Source organism: Sus scrofa, chromosome 1 (assembly GCF_000003025.6).
Source record: "Sus scrofa isolate TJ Tabasco breed Duroc chromosome 1, Sscrofa11.1, whole genome shotgun sequence".
Lineage (NCBI taxonomy): Eukaryota > Metazoa > Chordata > Mammalia > Artiodactyla > Suidae > Sus > Sus scrofa.
The window spans coordinates 241,758,904-241,776,341 of NC_010443.5; the positions used below are offsets into that span (position 1 = coordinate 241,758,904).

The 17,438-nt window shown below is 39.0% G+C and overlaps 1 protein-coding gene across 3 annotated transcripts in view; it reads left to right on the forward strand.

Annotated features, from left to right (window-relative positions):
- Nucleotides 1-17,438, forward strand: part of STX17 (syntaxin 17) — a 127,808-nt gene that overhangs the window by 101,441 nt on the left and 8,929 nt on the right. For 2 of the 3 annotated variants that reach the window (XM_021066679.1, XM_005660277.3), the window contains 2 exons: nt 1,290-1,376; nt 2,118-8,428. In XM_021066679.1, the coding sequence (XP_020922338.1) occupies nt 1,290-1,376; nt 2,118-2,357 (327 nt within the window). In that variant the 3' untranslated portion in view covers nt 2,358-8,428. Of the gene's footprint in view, nt 1-1,289; nt 1,377-2,117; nt 9,684-17,438 lie in introns of those variants that run through there. The other variant, XR_002336997.1, reaches the window with a different exon arrangement.

Below are 17,438 nucleotides of genomic sequence, written 5' to 3' on the forward strand. Positions count from 1 at the left end.
TTCACAATCATTGTAGAAGTTAGCATCTAGCTGGGATCAAGAAGGGCTCTCTTCTTTTTTCTGTGAATTAAAAACAAAAAGTAAATAGTCTGTATTTTGATGTGTTCAGGGCTACATGGATTTATACATTTGTCAGAACTAATCAAAGTATATATACCATAAAAATGGCTGTGTGTTATTCCTTATAAGATTCATTTAAAAGTGGAGATATAGGAGTTCCCACTGTGGTCCAACAAGATTGGCAGCATCTCTGTGGCACCTGGATGCGGGTTTGATCTCTAGCCCAGCACAGTGGGTTAAAGAATCCAGCATTGCCATGACTGCAGCATAGGTTGCAACTAAGGCTTGGATCTGATCCCTGGCCTGGGAACTCCATATGCTGCTGGTCATCCAAAAAGAAAAATGTACTCTTTTTTTTCTTTTTCTTTTTTTTAAGTGTGACTATGTTCCTGTGGCAAAAAGTGAGTTCCTATCACTGGAGTTGTTTGAGCAGAGGTTCTGTAACCACTTGTCAGAAGTTGTAGTGGGGCTTCACACAGCTGAGGGGAAAACTGCACTCAATGACCTGAATATTCCTTCTATCCAGAGATTCCATGCATCAAAATTTCTTTTGTGTCAGCACAGGTGTTGCCATTTTATGTAGAATGCTTTATTAATGTATTTAATCTGAAACATTTTAAATTGTCATGATTTTAAAATGTATTAAAATGTGCAGGTATAAGACAAGGATAGTAAATTTATTCACTGCTCTTTGGTGCATATCAGAAGTGGAAATATTTCATGGCAGATCAAGCCATATTATGATCTTATTCCTAAAACATAACTTGTGTTTATTAGATCAAAGGCATTTAACTACTACAGCAAATTTGCCTGTTTTTTTAAACTGAATCTTCAAAGGAGGTAAGTAAGTTGGAAAGGTTTTTTGGTTTGATTTTGTTTTTTTTTTTTTCTATAAACCCAGTATGACATGTAAATTCTTACTTGGGTTTTTTTCCTCCTGGAAAGTAAGTTCATTTGGAGAATAATATGTTTGTATGTTTGAATGAATTTTAGTGTGAGATGCTTTTTCCTATAAAGTTGTCACCTTTTCTTATCTAATAATTGTCACCTTTTTTTCATACAAGTGAATTTGTACTTTTGACATAGTTTATCAGATGCTATTAATCAACTGCTGTTAAGACTGCAAGTCTGCAGCACATGGGGCCCTGATTACAGGAATTAAAATAGTGTGTATTGGCTGACTGCTGCTCCCCAGCAGGAATGCTCACTCATAATTCCTTTGCATCTAGTCTCAGCAGGAGAAGATTGACAGCATTGAAGACCATGTCAACAGTGCTGCTGTGAATGTTGAAGAGGGAACCAAAAACTTGGGGAAGGTAAGATTCTGCTCCTGCTGACAAATCAATGGTGCTCTGGCTCTCAGGAATCCCTAGTATTAACCCAATTGATCTGCTCTCTTTAATGTTGAGGGAACCAGCAATTAAGAAAATAAGGAAGAAATGACACATAGGTAGTGCAGGAAATCAATGGCTGTTGTAATATTCTACTCTAAGATTCATTCTGTTGGGAGAGAAATTTTTTCAAAAGAGAGAATAAACTGAAGCCCCACTGTAAGGCATTTGGTGTTGCAGGGGAATATTTGCAGGGAGAGAAGTGGAGAGGTTGCTGGAATCCAGTAGGGACAAAAGTATAAGGATGTGACTGCACACTTGGAGTTGGGTCTGTCATTTCCCATAGAATGTTGCTTTTAACCCCAGGTAGGTAGCATGGAATAATCTCTGTGCAACATAAAAGCTTTGAGAGTATCTGTGGCTGCTGAAACTGTTTCAATAAGTCAGCTAGATAGTTAGTGGATTGATTGTTTTGCAAGTAAAATCAATTTGTAGCAGTCCACTCTTTGTAGCTCATTTCTCTGAGATCTGGAGCAATTTTAGTACCTGTGGAATACTTTCTCTCCACCCCCAACCCCGGAACCATCTCTAAGGTTAATTATGTACCACGAGTTAAAGAGGCATTGCCAGGAGTAATGAGAGGAAAATGCACATCACCACAGGGAGATATTCTCAACTCAATTTCTAAATTGAATTTTTTTTTCTTTTTTTTTTTTTTTTTTACAGGCTGCAAAATACAAGCTGGCAGCTCTGCCTGTGGCAGGTGCACTCATTGGAGGAATGGTGGGGGGTCCGATTGGCCTCCTTGCAGGCTTCAAAGTGGCAGGAATTGCAGCTGCACTTGGTGGTGGGGTGTTGGGCTTCACAGGTGGAAAATTGATACAAAGAAAGAAACAGAAAATGATGGAGAAGCTCACTTCCAGCTGTCCAGATCTTCCCAGCCAGACTGACAAAAAATGCAGTTAAAACCAACCTTCAGTATTATTGGTGTCAACATGTCTATCCTAATTGGGACTTTGCTGCTATTGGACACTCAGGCAGCTTTTGGAACATGATTATATCAAGATAGTGGCTACAGATGCTCAAATGGGATTGAACTGTGATAAGTGGATATATTTTGTTGTTTGGTGGGGTATTAATGGATATATTAGAGATTGAGGAGCCTGGACTGAAGGTTTATAATGTTTATCAGGTAAAGTTTAAGGTCTGCCAAGGGGTAGATTTTCTGCCTGGAAATGTGAAAACAAAACCCATGCTTTGTTAAGGACTCGTAATATATGGACATGTTGGGTTATGGAAAGATAGTTTTCAGAATAGTTTCTTCCGTAACCCTGATTTGGAAACTCTACGGTAATAAGCATATTGTAAATATGCTTTTTTATCTCCTAAATATAGGTTATTTAGGCATTTTAGCAAAGAATGAATGGAGGTTCAGGAGCCTTTTATATCATATAGGGAAATCAGAATCTAGCAAGGGGCACAAGTGAACTGCATGGTGGTATCCATTTGATGAGCCCTATTGCAGTATGGTCTAAGTATATTTTCTGGTGAAGGAAAGTAATAGTGTAAGAAAAGGGAAAGAGAGGCCCAATTTCTCTTTCAAATATCTTAATTTGTAACACTGGCTTCTTCTCTGAACTTGTTCTTCTCACTCTCTTTAGATAAAGAACAGAGTTTCAAAGTGGTAGATTTATTAAGCCAGTCACTAAGTTTGCTTTGTTAGCCTGTCTCTCTTAACACCTCAAATATCTAGTAAGCTCTGCCTTCCTTCCCTTGTAATTTTGAGAAGTCCTTAGAATTATGGGGTGAGTTCTATCCATATATAATGCAGACTTCTCTCATAATCCTTTTTTTTTTTTTATTGTCTGCCATCTCTATTCGTCCTCTCCTGTAACTTCTAGGTAAAAAAGAGAGATGTTGACCTCCAAATATTTCCAATGTTGTTAAGAGACTGAGCTGAAAAATAAGCTAGGTGGGAACACCAGATCATTTCTTGGGGCATCTTCCAATTTCACCTGTACTTGCTGCATGGGGATTCGCCGATTCTAAGTCTTTTTAGCTGGCACTTGGAGGAGTAAAGAACCAGCTTTCTACCTCACTTCTTTTACTGTCATCCTTTCTCCAGGTTCTGATATCTCCTGTGCTTTCCATCACTTTTCACAGCTGCTATTTCTTCCCAAGAATGGCAGTCATGCTTGCCTTTTCTCATGTTCAAGCTGATGATGGACAAAGCATGGTGCCAAGACTCAGTCCTAGTGGAGGATTTGTGGTGCTAATTGCAACACTTGATATTGATAGCAAGCATGGCCCAGCCCAACCCAATGTCTCTTTCAAATAGCAGAAAAGTTTTAAATTTAGAAAAAAAGAATTTAAGATTACAGGCAGCCTCATCCTGTACCCTCAATTCCCTTGAAATAGGAGGAAACCACCTTTTGCCTTACTCTTTTTATTCTTTTCTAAGGACAGAGGAGAAGGCATCTACACCACAAGAAGTGTGAGCCAAATGGATTCATCAGGCGGTTGAATGGTTTATCACTTCTCTCTTGCTGAGTTTACTCTTAATAACTTTTATCAGTTGCTACCTTTTACTTCTGTGTTTAATCTAAAGAGACCTTTCTCTTTCATACCTTTTGCCTATCACCTATGAATTCCAATGAGAAAATGTACCGTTTCTTACTGTTATTAAATAATTGGAAAACATCAAGTATTACTACTGCTGGGTTATGTCTTTAATATACTACCAAGAAGGAAATACTTTGAGTAAGAGTTAGATTCTGATCAGGCATTTGATATTGGAAACCCATAAGGTTGGGATAATTATTTTTGAACGCCATCTTTTTCTATTTTCTGATCCTTGCTGTCCCTTTTACACAGGGTGATCAAACCAGAACAAAAATCTGAATTGTCCAGGGTGCTAAATTAAAACAAGATTCCTAAACTTCAGTCCCTTGGGTTCTTTTCTCTTTTTTATGCTTTTAGCATATGGAGGTTCCCAGGCTAGGGGTCTAATCGGAGCTACAGCTGTTGGCCTATGCCGTAGCCACAGCAACACCAAATCCAAGCTTTGCATCTGCGACCTACACCACAGTTCATGGCAATGTCGGATACACTGAGCGAGGCCAGGGATCAAACCCGCAACCTGATGGTTCCTAGTTGGATTTGTTTCTGGTGCGCCACGTTGGGAAAGCCCCCTTGAGTTCTAATAGTAGCCAGTCTGGCCTGGTCAGTTAAAATTATAAATTTTTAAGTTTTATTGAAGTATAGTTGGTTTACAAGGTTGTGATAATTTTTGCTGTACAACAAAGTGATTCAATTTAAAATTATAAATTTAAGATACAGGTACATCAAGATTCAGCTGTATCATTGAATTCTGTAATTTCTAATATTCTCCCCTTCAGCATAGTCCAGTCTTCATCACTGCATATTATTCCTACTCTACCAATCTAAAATTTGGCTAGCTCACCACCTTAACAGCACTGTGGACTCACTGTACTGTTAGGCTGGTTTTACATCAAGACCTGAAGAGAGAAGAGGCCTGTAACTGACCTTTGCATTTTGTTTTGGGATCTCTCCTTTTTACCGAGCCAGTGTGAGACGTCACTGTATGTGCTCATACAGGCCTTTGATTTTTACTACTGATGAGGATTGGAATATTACTCTAGCAGTCTTCATGTTTAAGCAAATTATAATCCTTTTTAAAAGTTTTATAATATAAAATTATTTAGAAATTGTATCTAATTTCCCCATAATGGAACCTAATAGCCAACTTTTTGTAGAAATTTCTAGAAGTGTTTGATCAACTATAAATGATATACCTATAACTATAAAGTGTTTAGATGTATAAATTAGTCAATATGGGAGTTCCCATCATGGCTCAGTGGAAACAAATCTGACTGGTAACCATAAGGATGCAGGTTGGATCCCCGGCTTCACTCAGTGGGTTGAAGATCTGGCATTGCTATAGCTGTGGTGTAGGTTGAAGATACGGCTTGGATCCCTCATTGCTGTGGCTGTGATGTAGGCTGGCACCTGTAGCTCTGATTAGACCCCTAGCCTGGGAACTTCCATATGCCGTGGGTGCAGCCCTTTAAAAATATAATAATAATATAATATATATATATGTGTGTGTATATATATATATATATAAAATTAGTCAATATGACAGAAAAAATGTATATATAAAATTAGTCAATATGACAGAAGAACCAATCTTAAAATAGAATTTAATGCCCTACTATATCAGATTAAATTCATCTCTATGATTCATGTCTATTTTTACTGCAACAAATTATAAAGTAAGGGACACTTTAAATTCTTAAAATATACAGAGACTCTTTTGGCTAAAGGCAGCACTTCTAAAGACTTTTTTCCCCCCAGGAAATCCATAATGTGTTTTTTTAAGAACAATCATAACTCCTAGAATCAAATGATTATCCTTTTAAATAGTACTCTTGGGGGGCTCTGCACTTACTATAGGGATTGTAATATTATTTAGACCATTTTTGAGACTTCTCTTGGAATTGCCTCCAAAGACATTTTACAAATCATATAAAAACTCCATCTCAGTGTTTATTAGTCACAGACTATACTTCCTTGTCCTTATGACCTCTCCTCCTCTTGTCCTTCCTCAGTTTTGTTTTCATCTGCTGGCTTAGCTCCCCTACCCACTTCTGCTGCAGCCATTAACTTAAAAGTGCCCAGAAAAGGGGGTGTGCTGGCCAGAGTTCCCAGAACAAGAACTTTTAGATTATACTGAAGCTGAATGCTGTACAGGGAGAATTCCACAAATCCAAAAACTTTCCCCTGTGGGCTGCCTGCCCCTAGGGTGCTGTAAGTAGTTTGCACGGAAGTTAAGGACTGAATACTAGTATTATCAATCACAAGAAGTTGAGGAAACGGAAATGTAAACATGTAGTGTACCACATTTTTCTCCACTGAAAGTACAGAAGCCAAACCAAGCCATTCTTTGTGTTAACTTTGAAACTGAAATGTTGTTCTCAGGGTCCCTCTTGTCCCTCATTGCTGTCATATGAAATCTTTGGGAGGAAGGATGAAAAAGAGCTTGGGAAACAGTTCTCCTGTAAAATGGGACATATTCTGCACTCATAATAAAGTATGACATGGCTGTGGCTATCAGGTACTTAAGAATGCTAGAAACTGTTCTTAGATAGTCAGAGGCCTAATAAAAGGTCAAGAATCTTCCCCACTAGCCTAAGTTAATGCAAACAGGTTCTATTTGTATTAATACTTCATGCTGTTTCTAACAGGTGGTTCTCAACTGTTTATATTTATTAGACACTGTTGTACAGAGACACTCCTTGGATATTATAAATAATCAGTGGTAAAAGATCCATATATTATCCAAATCACTGTCCTCAAAGAAATATATTGTGGGAGATAAGAAAAACATCTGTGCAATATTAACAAAGAAATAAATTCAAGTAAAACAGCAAAAGTGTCAAAAGTAAATGATTTGCCCAAGATTAAAAGTAGTTAGCACAAATTAGAATTATAATCATGCTCTAAGAAAAAAAGTCCTCAATGTGAACTTTTTTGTTATGCTTTATCAAGTTGTCTGCTGGAGCTTGTGGTCTTTCAGACCAGCTTTAACATTCTACATTAGGCAACAGCTGTAGTGGAAAGAGAATTTGATGGAGAATCAGATCAGAGTTCTCATTTTGGCTTTGTCTCTTGTAAGCTTTTACTTGGGCCTGAATGCTTTCTTGCATTCTAGCCAGGGACTCCTCAACCATAAAGCTTAATGGTCACCAACTTAACATTCCCATTCTTTATATCTAGTCTCTCACTGGATCTTGCCAATTCTTTGCATGTTAGTTGCATTCATTTTAAAAAATTTATTCATAGCCATCACTTTATTACCTCACATCCCCTATCTCATCTTCCCCAACTTTAGGCTGACATTCTTCACATCACTGCTACCAGACCTGTCTTTGGTTTTCTGCTGAAATATTTTTGGTGAATCCTATTGAATACTTGATAAAATTCAGTCTTCCATATTCTGGCTCCAGCTTCATCCTCTTCAAACTCATTACTCCCTATCTGACAATGCCACTGAAAATCAGACATTCCACAAGAATGATTTTAGGGTTTTTATATAGTGAAGGTACAAACTGGTAATAAACTGTTTACATTTTTTCCAGACTAAGGTAATTTCTGTAATTCTACATTTTAAATTAAAAATTTTTTTTTGTTTTGGCTATAGCTATCCTAGTGGGTGTAAAGTTGTATCTTATTGGGGCTTTGATTTGCATCTTGGTTGTGATTCATGATGTTGAATATTTTTTTCATGTGCTTATTGGTTATTTATGTATCTTTATAGAAATATCTAGTCAAGTCTTTTGCCCTTCTTTTTGGCCATGCCCATGGCATGCATAAATTCCTGGACCAGGGATCGAACCCGTGCCACAACTGTAACCAGAGCTACAGCGGTAACAATTCCATATCCTTAACCTGCTGAGTCACCAGGGAACTCCTGTGATACTACATGGAAAAAAAATTAGTTGAGTTTGTTTAAGCTCTTGAACAAGCCTAAAAGTTGTCTCCTATGGAGAAGAAATCTTTTGTCCTCCCAGAAGAAATTACATTGAATTTCTTAACCTCCAGAACAATGTCCATCTTTTCACCTGCACATCAGCTAGCCAAAGCATGAGGATTTAGCTGCATAGATTTTTTCCAGTTTTGAATGGACCATTGTCCAGCTCCTGTGAAAAATTTGACTATTGATATTTGAGGAAAACATTCAGTAGTACATGTTATCCATACATTTCTCAAGTACTTGAGATTGGTTTATATTAGGGTTAATCACTAAAAAGGATGTTTACATGGGTTTCATTAAATACTTCTCTAAAAATGTTTTCCACTTTATTGTTAAAACCCTTGTTATTATCAAGAGTCAGGACAAGAGAAGACCCAATGGTGAGAATTTCTGAAAATTCTATAAAGCCTGTGAATTCATTGATTATGTTGCTGAGTGGTGCTCTTATAAGGTAACATGCAATAAATTCACTTAATCAACATTTCCCTGAATGCTCGTTGTGTGTTGTGTGCTAATGCCATATGTAGGAAAATATTAGTCCTATAGAATCTACCCTTGTAAAACATTCAGGCTAATGATTCAGATTCTCAAAGCAAGTAAATCACAGTAAAACATGGTTAAGTTTCCTAAAATAAGAATGAACAAAGTAATATTAGCACACAGAGAATGGAGCGACTAACTCTGCCTGGAAAAGAAGGGAAAGTCTTTGTGGAACATGTGGCATTTGAGCAGAGAACCCTAGGGAAGAATATGCATGACTGAAAACCGGGTCTGTGAGATTTCAAGTGGCAGAGGAATTGCAGGTGCAAAGGGTTTGTAACACTAAGAAATGTAGTGTGCTTTAGAGAAAACCAAGGAATTAAATGTGAGTGATGAAGTTGATTAGATGATTAGATGAACATACAGACTAGGTGGTTTTTATATGTGTATAATTATATATATATTTATTTTGTTTAAAGGGATTAAGATAATCCATTTGTATCAGGTAACTGTTATAACCCTCTGAGTTCTTCCTTTTGCTTCATTGCTAGAGAAGTTAGTAATAATCCTCACATTTGCCTGGGCTCTTGGTTTATTTGTCATATTTGCTTTCCTTTCCCATATGTAAGAAATGATTTGTGCTTTCTTGCCTCTCTGCTGTGAGATCCTCTGCTTAATACTGAATGCCTGCTTTCTTCCTATCCTGTTTCATTTCATAAATATTTATTGAAAACCCACTGAGAAAATAGACATGAAATTTACTTTTGCCTTTTAGTGTCCAAGACCTCCTTTATGGTCCAGTTTTCCATCCCTATGTGAATATTTCCTGACAACTGCAATTCAGTGGCTCTCATTTTCCTTGAGGCTAATCCTGCAGGGTTTTACAACTTCATAACGATATAAAATTTTTTCATTTCTGGCAGTGTGATCCCCCCAACTAGTATGTAGGCATCTTACAGGGCAAGTACCATATCATTTGCTTCTTAGAATATCTCATAATATGAAGTACAGTGTTGAGAAGGGGAAAGGAAACCACCCTGGTTAGTGACTCCCAGGTGAGTGATGAGGTCATGGCATGTGTGTTCTTCTGTTTTCAGGGATATGTATTGAAATGTTGAAAAGCTTTCTAAGACATCAAACCTTTGCTCAGTAGTCACTTCTGTATATTAACATAGGAATGAACAAGGCAACAGAAGACATCTGGAAAACAGCTCTAGGATTTTGAAGTCATGATTTGAAAACTTCAGAATTTGAAGGTAAAGATATTTCTCTCTCTTTTTCCAGTTAAAAGTCATGACTTAGAAGAGAGGATATACAAGATACTGAAAAAATAGTGTAGGAAAATTGGATTGTCTTCTGTTGTACCATAGGATTGGTGGGGTCACAATAGTAGGGAACCAAGAAGGCTTAATAATCTGATAGATGTATTGAAACAGAGTAGTGGCAGGAATTTAATTGTTCTGTCAGGCAAACAGATTGGAATTAGGCAAGTGCAAGGTTGAAGTTAGAAGGTAGGCATTTGACAGGATTTGAACCAAGGTTTCTTTTTTATTATTATTAAAGTATAGTTGATTTATAATATTTCTTCAGTTTCTGTTGTACAGCATAGTGATCCAGTCACACACAGTTCTCTGTGTTGTACAGTAGAGCCCCATTGTCCATCCATTCCAAATACAACAGTCTGCATCCAAAAATCCCAAACTGCCTGTCCATCCCACTCCCTCCCCCCTGGAACCACAAATCTGCTCTCCTTGGCCATGATCTATTTCTGTTTTGTAGACAGGATCATCCATGCCATATTTTAGATTCCACAAATAAGTGATATCATAAGGTATTTGTCCTTTCTGGCTTACTTTACTTAGTATGAGAATCTGTAGCTCCATCCATGTTGCTGCAAATGGTGTTAGTTGATTTTTTTACAGCTAACTAGCATTCCATTGTGTATATGTACCACATCTTCTTAATTCATTTATCTGGCAGTGGATATTTAGGTTGTTTCCATGCCTTGGCTATTGTGAATAGCGTTGTGATGAATATAGGGGTGCATGTATCTATTTAAATGAGTTTTGTCCAGATATATGCCCAGGAGTGGGATTGCTATGTCATATGATAGTTCTATATTTAGTTTTCTGAGGTACCTCCATACTGTTTTCCATAGTGGTTGTACCAGTTTACATTCCCACCAACAGTGAAGGAGAGAACCCTTTTCTCCACACCCTCCCTAGCATTTGTTATTTGTTGATTTATTAATGATGACCATTCTGATCAGTGGGAAGTGGTACCTCATTGTAGTTTTCATTTGAATTTCTCTAATAATGAGTGATATTCAGCATTTTTTCATGTGTCCATTGGCTATCTGTGTATCTTCTTTGGAGAATTGTCTATTTAGGTCTTCTGCCAATTTTTCAGTTGGGTTGTTTGTTTTTTGTTGTTGAGTTGTATGAGTTGTTTCTGTATTGGGGAGATGAGGTCCTTTTCTGTTGCATCATTTGAAACTATTTTCTCCCATTCTGTGGATTGTCTTTTCATTTTTTAATATTTCTTTTACTGTGCAAAAGCTTTTGAGTTTAGCTAGGTCCCATTGGTTTATTTGTATCTTTTTAAAAAAATATTTATTTATTTATTTATTTATTTATTTATTTATTTTGTCTTTTCTAGGGCCACACCCATGGCATATGGAGGTTCCCAGGCTAGGGGTCTAATGAGAGCTGTAGTTGCCGGCCTACACCAGAGCCACAGCAATGCTGGATCCGAGCCGTGACTGTGACCTACACCACAGCTCAAAGCAACGCCAGATCCTTAACCCACTGAGCGAGGATAGGGATCAAACTGGTGACCTCATCATTCCTAGTCAGATTCATTAACCACAGAGCCACGACAGGAACTCCGGTTTATTTGTATCTTTATTGTCATTATTCTAGGAGATGTATCGAACAAGATGTTGCTGTGATTTATGTCAAAGAGCTTCTGCCTTTGTTTTCCTCTAGGAGTTTTATAGTATCTGGCCTTATATTTAGGTCTTTAATCCATTTTGAGTTTATTTTTGTGTATAGTATTAGATAGGATTCTTTTTTCATTTTTTTTAAACATGTAGTTTTTCAGTTTTCCCAGCCCCATTTATTGAAGAGACTATTTTTCTTCTACTGTATGTTCTTTCCTCCTTTGTCATAGATCAGTTGACCATAGGTACTTGGGTTTGTTTCTGGGCTTTCTGTCCTGCTCCATTGATTTATATTTCTGTTTTTGTGCCAGTACCATCTATTTTTTTAATAGGGCCACAGGTGCAGCATATGGAAATTCCCAGGCTAGGGGTTGAATCAGAGCCGTTTAACTGCTGGCCTACACCACAGCTACAGCAACAGTAGATCTGAGCCATGCCTTCAACCTACACCACAGCTCTTGGCAATGCCGGATCCTTAACCCACTGAATGAGGCCAGGGATCAAACCCCATCCTCATGTATACTAGCTGAGTTCATTTCTCTGAGTCATGATGGGAATTCCCATTACCATATTGTTTTGATAACTGTAGCTATGTCATATTGTCTGAAGTCAGGAAACTTGAGTCCTCCATATGTGTTTTTCTTTTTCAATATTGCTTTGGCTATTTGGGGTCTCTCGTGTTTCCATACAAATTTTAAAATATTCTGTTCTAGTTCTGTGAAGAATGTCCTTGGTAATTTGATAGGGATTGCATTGAATATGTAGATAGCCTTGGGTAGTACAGTCATTTTGACAATATTGATTCTTCTGATCCAAGGGTGTGTTACATCCTTCCATCTGTTTGTGTCATCTTTGATTTCTTTCATCATTGTCTTATAGTTTTCAGAGTACAGGTCTTTTGTCTCTTTAGGTAAGTTTATTCCTAGGTATTTTATTGTTTTTGATGCAGTGGTAAATGGGATGATTTCTCTGATTTGTCTTTCTGATCTTTCATTGTTAGCATAAAGAAATTCAGTCGGTTTCTGTGTATTAATTTTGTAGCCTGCAACTTTGCCAAATTCATTGATAAGTTCTCACAGTTTTCTGGTGCTGTCTTTAGGGTTTTCTAGGTATAGTATCCATGTCATCTGCAAATAGTGATAGTTTTACTTCTTTTCTAATTTGTATTCCTTTGATTTCTTTTTCTTCTCTGATTGCCATGGCTAGGACTTCCAAGACTATGTTGAATAATAGTGGTGAGAGCAGACATCCTTGTCTTGTTCCTGATTTTAGTGGGAATTCTTTCAGCTTTTCACCGCTGAGAATGATGTTAGCTGTGGGTTTTTCATATATGGCTTTTATTATGTTGAGGTAGGTTCCCTCTATGCGCACTCTCAAGAGAGTTTTTGTCAGAAACGGGTGTTGAATTTTTTTGAAAGCCTTTTCTGTATCTATTGAGATGATCATATGGTTTTTATTTTTAAGTTTGTTGATATGGTGTATCACATTGATTTGTGGATATTGAAGAATCCTTGCATCCCTGGAATAAATCCCACTTGATCATGGTGTATGATCCTTTTAATATATATTTGGATTTGGTGTGCTAGTATTTTGTTGAGGACTTTCCTATCTATGTTCAGCAGTGATACTGGTCTGTAATTTTCTTTCTTTGTGGTAACCTTGTCTGGTTTTGGTATCAGGGTGGGTGGCCTTGCAGAATAAGCTAATTTAGATTTTTGTCTCTTCTTCCTTCTCTGTTTGTTCTAGATGTAAGGTTAGGTTGTTTATTTGAGATTTTTCTTCTTTCCTGACATAAGATTGTTTTGTTATAAATTTTCCACTCAGAACTGCTTTTGCTGTGTCCCATAGGTTTTGGGTTGTTGTATCTTTGTTGTCATTTGTCTCTAAGTATCTTTTGATTTCCTCTTTGATTACTTCAGTGATCCATTGTTTGTTCAGTAGATTATTGTTTAGCTTCCAAGAGTTTGTGTTTTTTGCTGTTTTTTGTTGTAGTTGATTACTAGTCTCATAGCATTGTGGTCAGAGAAAATGCATGGGATCATTTCAACTTTTTAAAATTAATCAAGGCTTCATCTGTGGCCCAAGTTGTGACCTATCCTGGAGAATATTCAATGTGCAGACAATAAGAAGAATGTATATTCTGCTGCTTTGGGATGGGTAGTTCTATAAATTTCAGTTAAATCTCTCTGGCCTAGGGTGTTGTTTAAGGTCTCTGTTTCCTTATTGATTCTCTGTCTGGAAGATCTGTCCCTTGATGTAAGCGGGGTGTTAAGATCTCCCACTATTATTGTGTTGCTGTCAACTTCTCCTTTTATGGCTATCATCAGTTTCCTTATATATTGAGGTGCTCCTATGTTAGGTGCATCCATATTTACAATTTTTATATCTTCTTCTTGAATTGATCCTTTGATCATTATGTAGTACCCTTCTTTTCTCTTGTGATTTTCTTTATTTTAAAGTCATTTTGTCTGATATAATTATTGCTACTCTTGCTTTACTTTGATTTCCATTTGTATTGAATATCTTCTTCCATGCCCTCACTTTTAGTCTGTATGTGCCCTGCTGTCTGAAGTGGGTCCCTTGTAAACAGCAAATATATGGATCTTGTTTTTGTTTTGTTTCATTTTGTTTTTTGCGTTTTTTTTTTTTTTAAGGGCCTCAACCATGGTATATGGAGGTTCCCAGGCTAGGGGTCTAATCGGAACTGTAGCCACGGGCCTACACCCACAGCCACAGCAATGCAGGATCCGAGCCGTGTCTGCAACCTACACCACAGCTCACGGCAATGCCGGGTCCTTAACCCACTGAGCAAGGCCAGGGATCAAACCTGCAACCTCATGGTTCCTAGTTGGATTCATTAACCACTGAGCCATGATGGGAACTCCTGTTTTTTTCTTTTTTATATGTGTTTATTATAGTTTTTGGTTTATGGTTCCCATTAGATTTGGATATGACCATATCTTTGTGTGTACAGAATTGTTTGGGGTTGCGGTTCTCTCATTTTCAAATGCATTTTCAGTGTTCTGCATTTGCCTTCTCCTCTTCTCATGCCTGCTAGTTTTGATAGCATATTTGTCAGTGGGTGATTTTCTAGGTCTGTATTATCTTTGTCTCTACCAGTGAGTTTTCTCATTTGAAATTTTCTTGTTTCTAATTGTGGCTTTTTCTTTTCTCCTTAGAGAAATTCCTTTAGTAGTTGTTGTAGAGATGCTCTGAAGATGGTGAATTTTTTAGCTCCTACTTCTCTTAAAAGCTTTTGATCTCTCCATTGAATCTGAATGAGAGCCCTGCTGGGTATATTATTCTTGGTTCTAAGTTCCTCCCCTTCATCACCTTAAATATATCTTGCCACTCCCTTCTAGCTTGCAGAGTCTCTGCTGAAAGATCAGCTGTTACCGTTGTAGGGGTTCCTTTGTATGTTATTCGTTGCTTTTCCCCTTTAGCTTTTAATATTTTTTTCTTTGTATTTAATTTTTGTCAGTTTGATTAGTACGTGTCTCACTGTTTCTTTGGGTTCATCCTGTGTGGGATTCTCAGTGCTTCCTCAAATTGAGTGTGTCCTTTCCCATATTAGGGAAGTTTTTAGCTGTAATCTCTGCACATATTTTCTCTGGTCCTTTTTCTCTCTCTTCTCCTTCTGAACCTGTATGATACAAATGTCATACGTTTGATGTTGTCCTAGAGATCTCTTGGACTTTCCTCAGTTCTTTTCATTCTTTTTTCTTTATTTTTTTTCCCCTGTGGCAGTGATTTCTACCACTGTCTACTATGTCACTTATTTGTTCTTCTGCCTCCGTTACCCTGCTCTTGATTCCTTCTAGTGTATTCTTCATTTCAGATACTGTGCTATCCATCTTAGTTTGCTTGTTCTTTAAGTCTTCTAGCTCTTTGTTAAACATCTCTCATAACTTCTCTATCTGTGTCTCCATTTTTTCCAGAGGTCTTGGATCATCTTTGCTGTCATCACTCTGAATTGTTTTTCAGGTAGATTATCTATCTCCTCTTTACTTAGCTGTTTTTGTGTGTTTTTTGTCTTGTTCCTTTGTCTGAAAGCTATTTCTTTGCCATCTCATAGTGTCTAACTTTTTATATTTATTTCCCCCTCTATGACAGGTATGTTCATGCCTCATCTTGGAGTTCTCAGGGTGGTAGTGGCTCACGTGTACCTAGAGCATGTGATGGGAGCAGTTTATTATGCTACCACCCCTGAAGCCGGGTGGCTGTTAGGAATGGGGTCTATGTGAGTGCTGACAGTGGTTTTTAATTCACAAGATTACTTTTCTGGTAGGGGGAGTATGGTCATGGGGTCATTACTGGCTCCTGTGACCAGGCACCTGTCAGGACAGTTTCCTGTAATTGGTAATGTCAGCAGTTGATCCTGCTGTCCCTCCCTTTGTCAAGGAGGCTCTAGGGACTGCTCTCTGTAGATGGGGGGACAGGAGTGCTGGGGGGCATTCTCTGTAGCCCCAGAGGCAGGGCTGCTCCCTAACTGTTGCTAAAAGGCTTTCTCTGAAGCTTTAAGGCCTGCAGTGTTCCAGTGGTCTCTTCTCCTATCAGGCTGACAGTAGAGTGCTCCCTGTAGGCACTGCAAAGTAAAAACCTGCACCATTGGTCCCCTCTCAACTCCTTTGGCTAGCTGTGCAACATATGCTGCTTCCATGGTCCCCTGGTGCTCGTTGGCAGGGATCACAGAGCTTGTGCTATTCCTGGGATCACTCCACCAATCTGCCAGGCTGTTTGTGTCTCCTGGGCTGTGTCCATTGTTTTCAGGTTCACTTTGCCCCTTCACTGGGCCTTTTGGGGCTTTCCACCTGCCCATCTGGCCTCTTATAACTCTCAGGATGCTTTGTGCTATTTCCAAGTTCACTTTCTCCACCCCCTATGCAGGTTGCAGTCTTCGCCCACCCACCAGGCCTTTTGTGACTCCCAGGACCTTTTGCACAGTTTCTAAAATAGCTTTACCAGTTCATTGGGCTTTTCACAGCTCTCCACCAGCCCAGAAGGTCCCTTGTGGATTTCCAGGATCTTTTGCACTGCTTCCGAGATACCTTTCTTCCACCCTATAGGCAAATAATGGCTCTGTAGCTGACCAGGAAGCCCCTTGCAGAATCTTGAACAGTCTGTGCTGATTCCCAAATCACCCTCCGTCCCCTAGGCAAATCGTGTTTCTTTGCTTGTCCAGAAGCCCCTTGTGGATTCCCAGAATCTTTTCCTGTTTCCGAGATAACTTTCTCCAACTCTTAGGAAGGTCATGGCTTTGTGCCCACCTTGGAGGCCCTTTGCAGAACTGTGTTCCTCGGTGCTGCTTCAGAGATGACTTTCTCCACCCCTCCCAGTTAAATTTCAGCTCTGCGCCTGCCCCTGGCTCTTCGTGGACTCCCAGGACCCAGAATCTTTTGCACTGTTTCTGAAATAACTTCCTTTACCCCCCATGAAAATTGTGGCTCTCCCTCTGCTCAGGGGTCCCCTTGTGGAGTCTGCTTGTCTGCACTGTTTCCAAAATCATCTTATGTCCCCTAGGGAAAACAGGGCTCTTCACCCACACTCTGTGCCATCCATGATCCGCTGAGCCTTCTGCACTGTTAGGGCAGTTGCTTCAGTATTCCCCTGCCTGGCCGTTGGCTGGCACCATGTGGACTCTGCTATTCCCTAGTTCCCTCCATTTGCTCTAAGGGTTCCTTCTGCTTGCTCCACTTTCTCTGTAGCCTTAAGAGCTGTGGGCTGCTCTGCAGCCATTGCTAAGCAGGATCTGGGGCAGTTGGGATCTTATGGTCTGAGAGAGGTCGCATGTGGTAAGGCTAAAGTGGTGGATCCTGCCCCTTCTCTCAAGCACCCCCTAATAATGGTGACTTCCCTCCAAGCCCACCTGGGATTCCTCAAATTATAGCTTCAAATGTGGTCACTCTAGACTGCAGTCCCTCCAGCTGTCTCCATGCTACCCATCCTAGTTTTTCCCCAGGTGGCCAGCCCCAGCTTCTCTCTGAGTCTGATATCCAAAGCTTGAGTTTCAGTTCCTGGCCTCTCTCCTCCCCCAGCTTATAGTTGGGGAGTGCAGGGCGGTGACACTGAC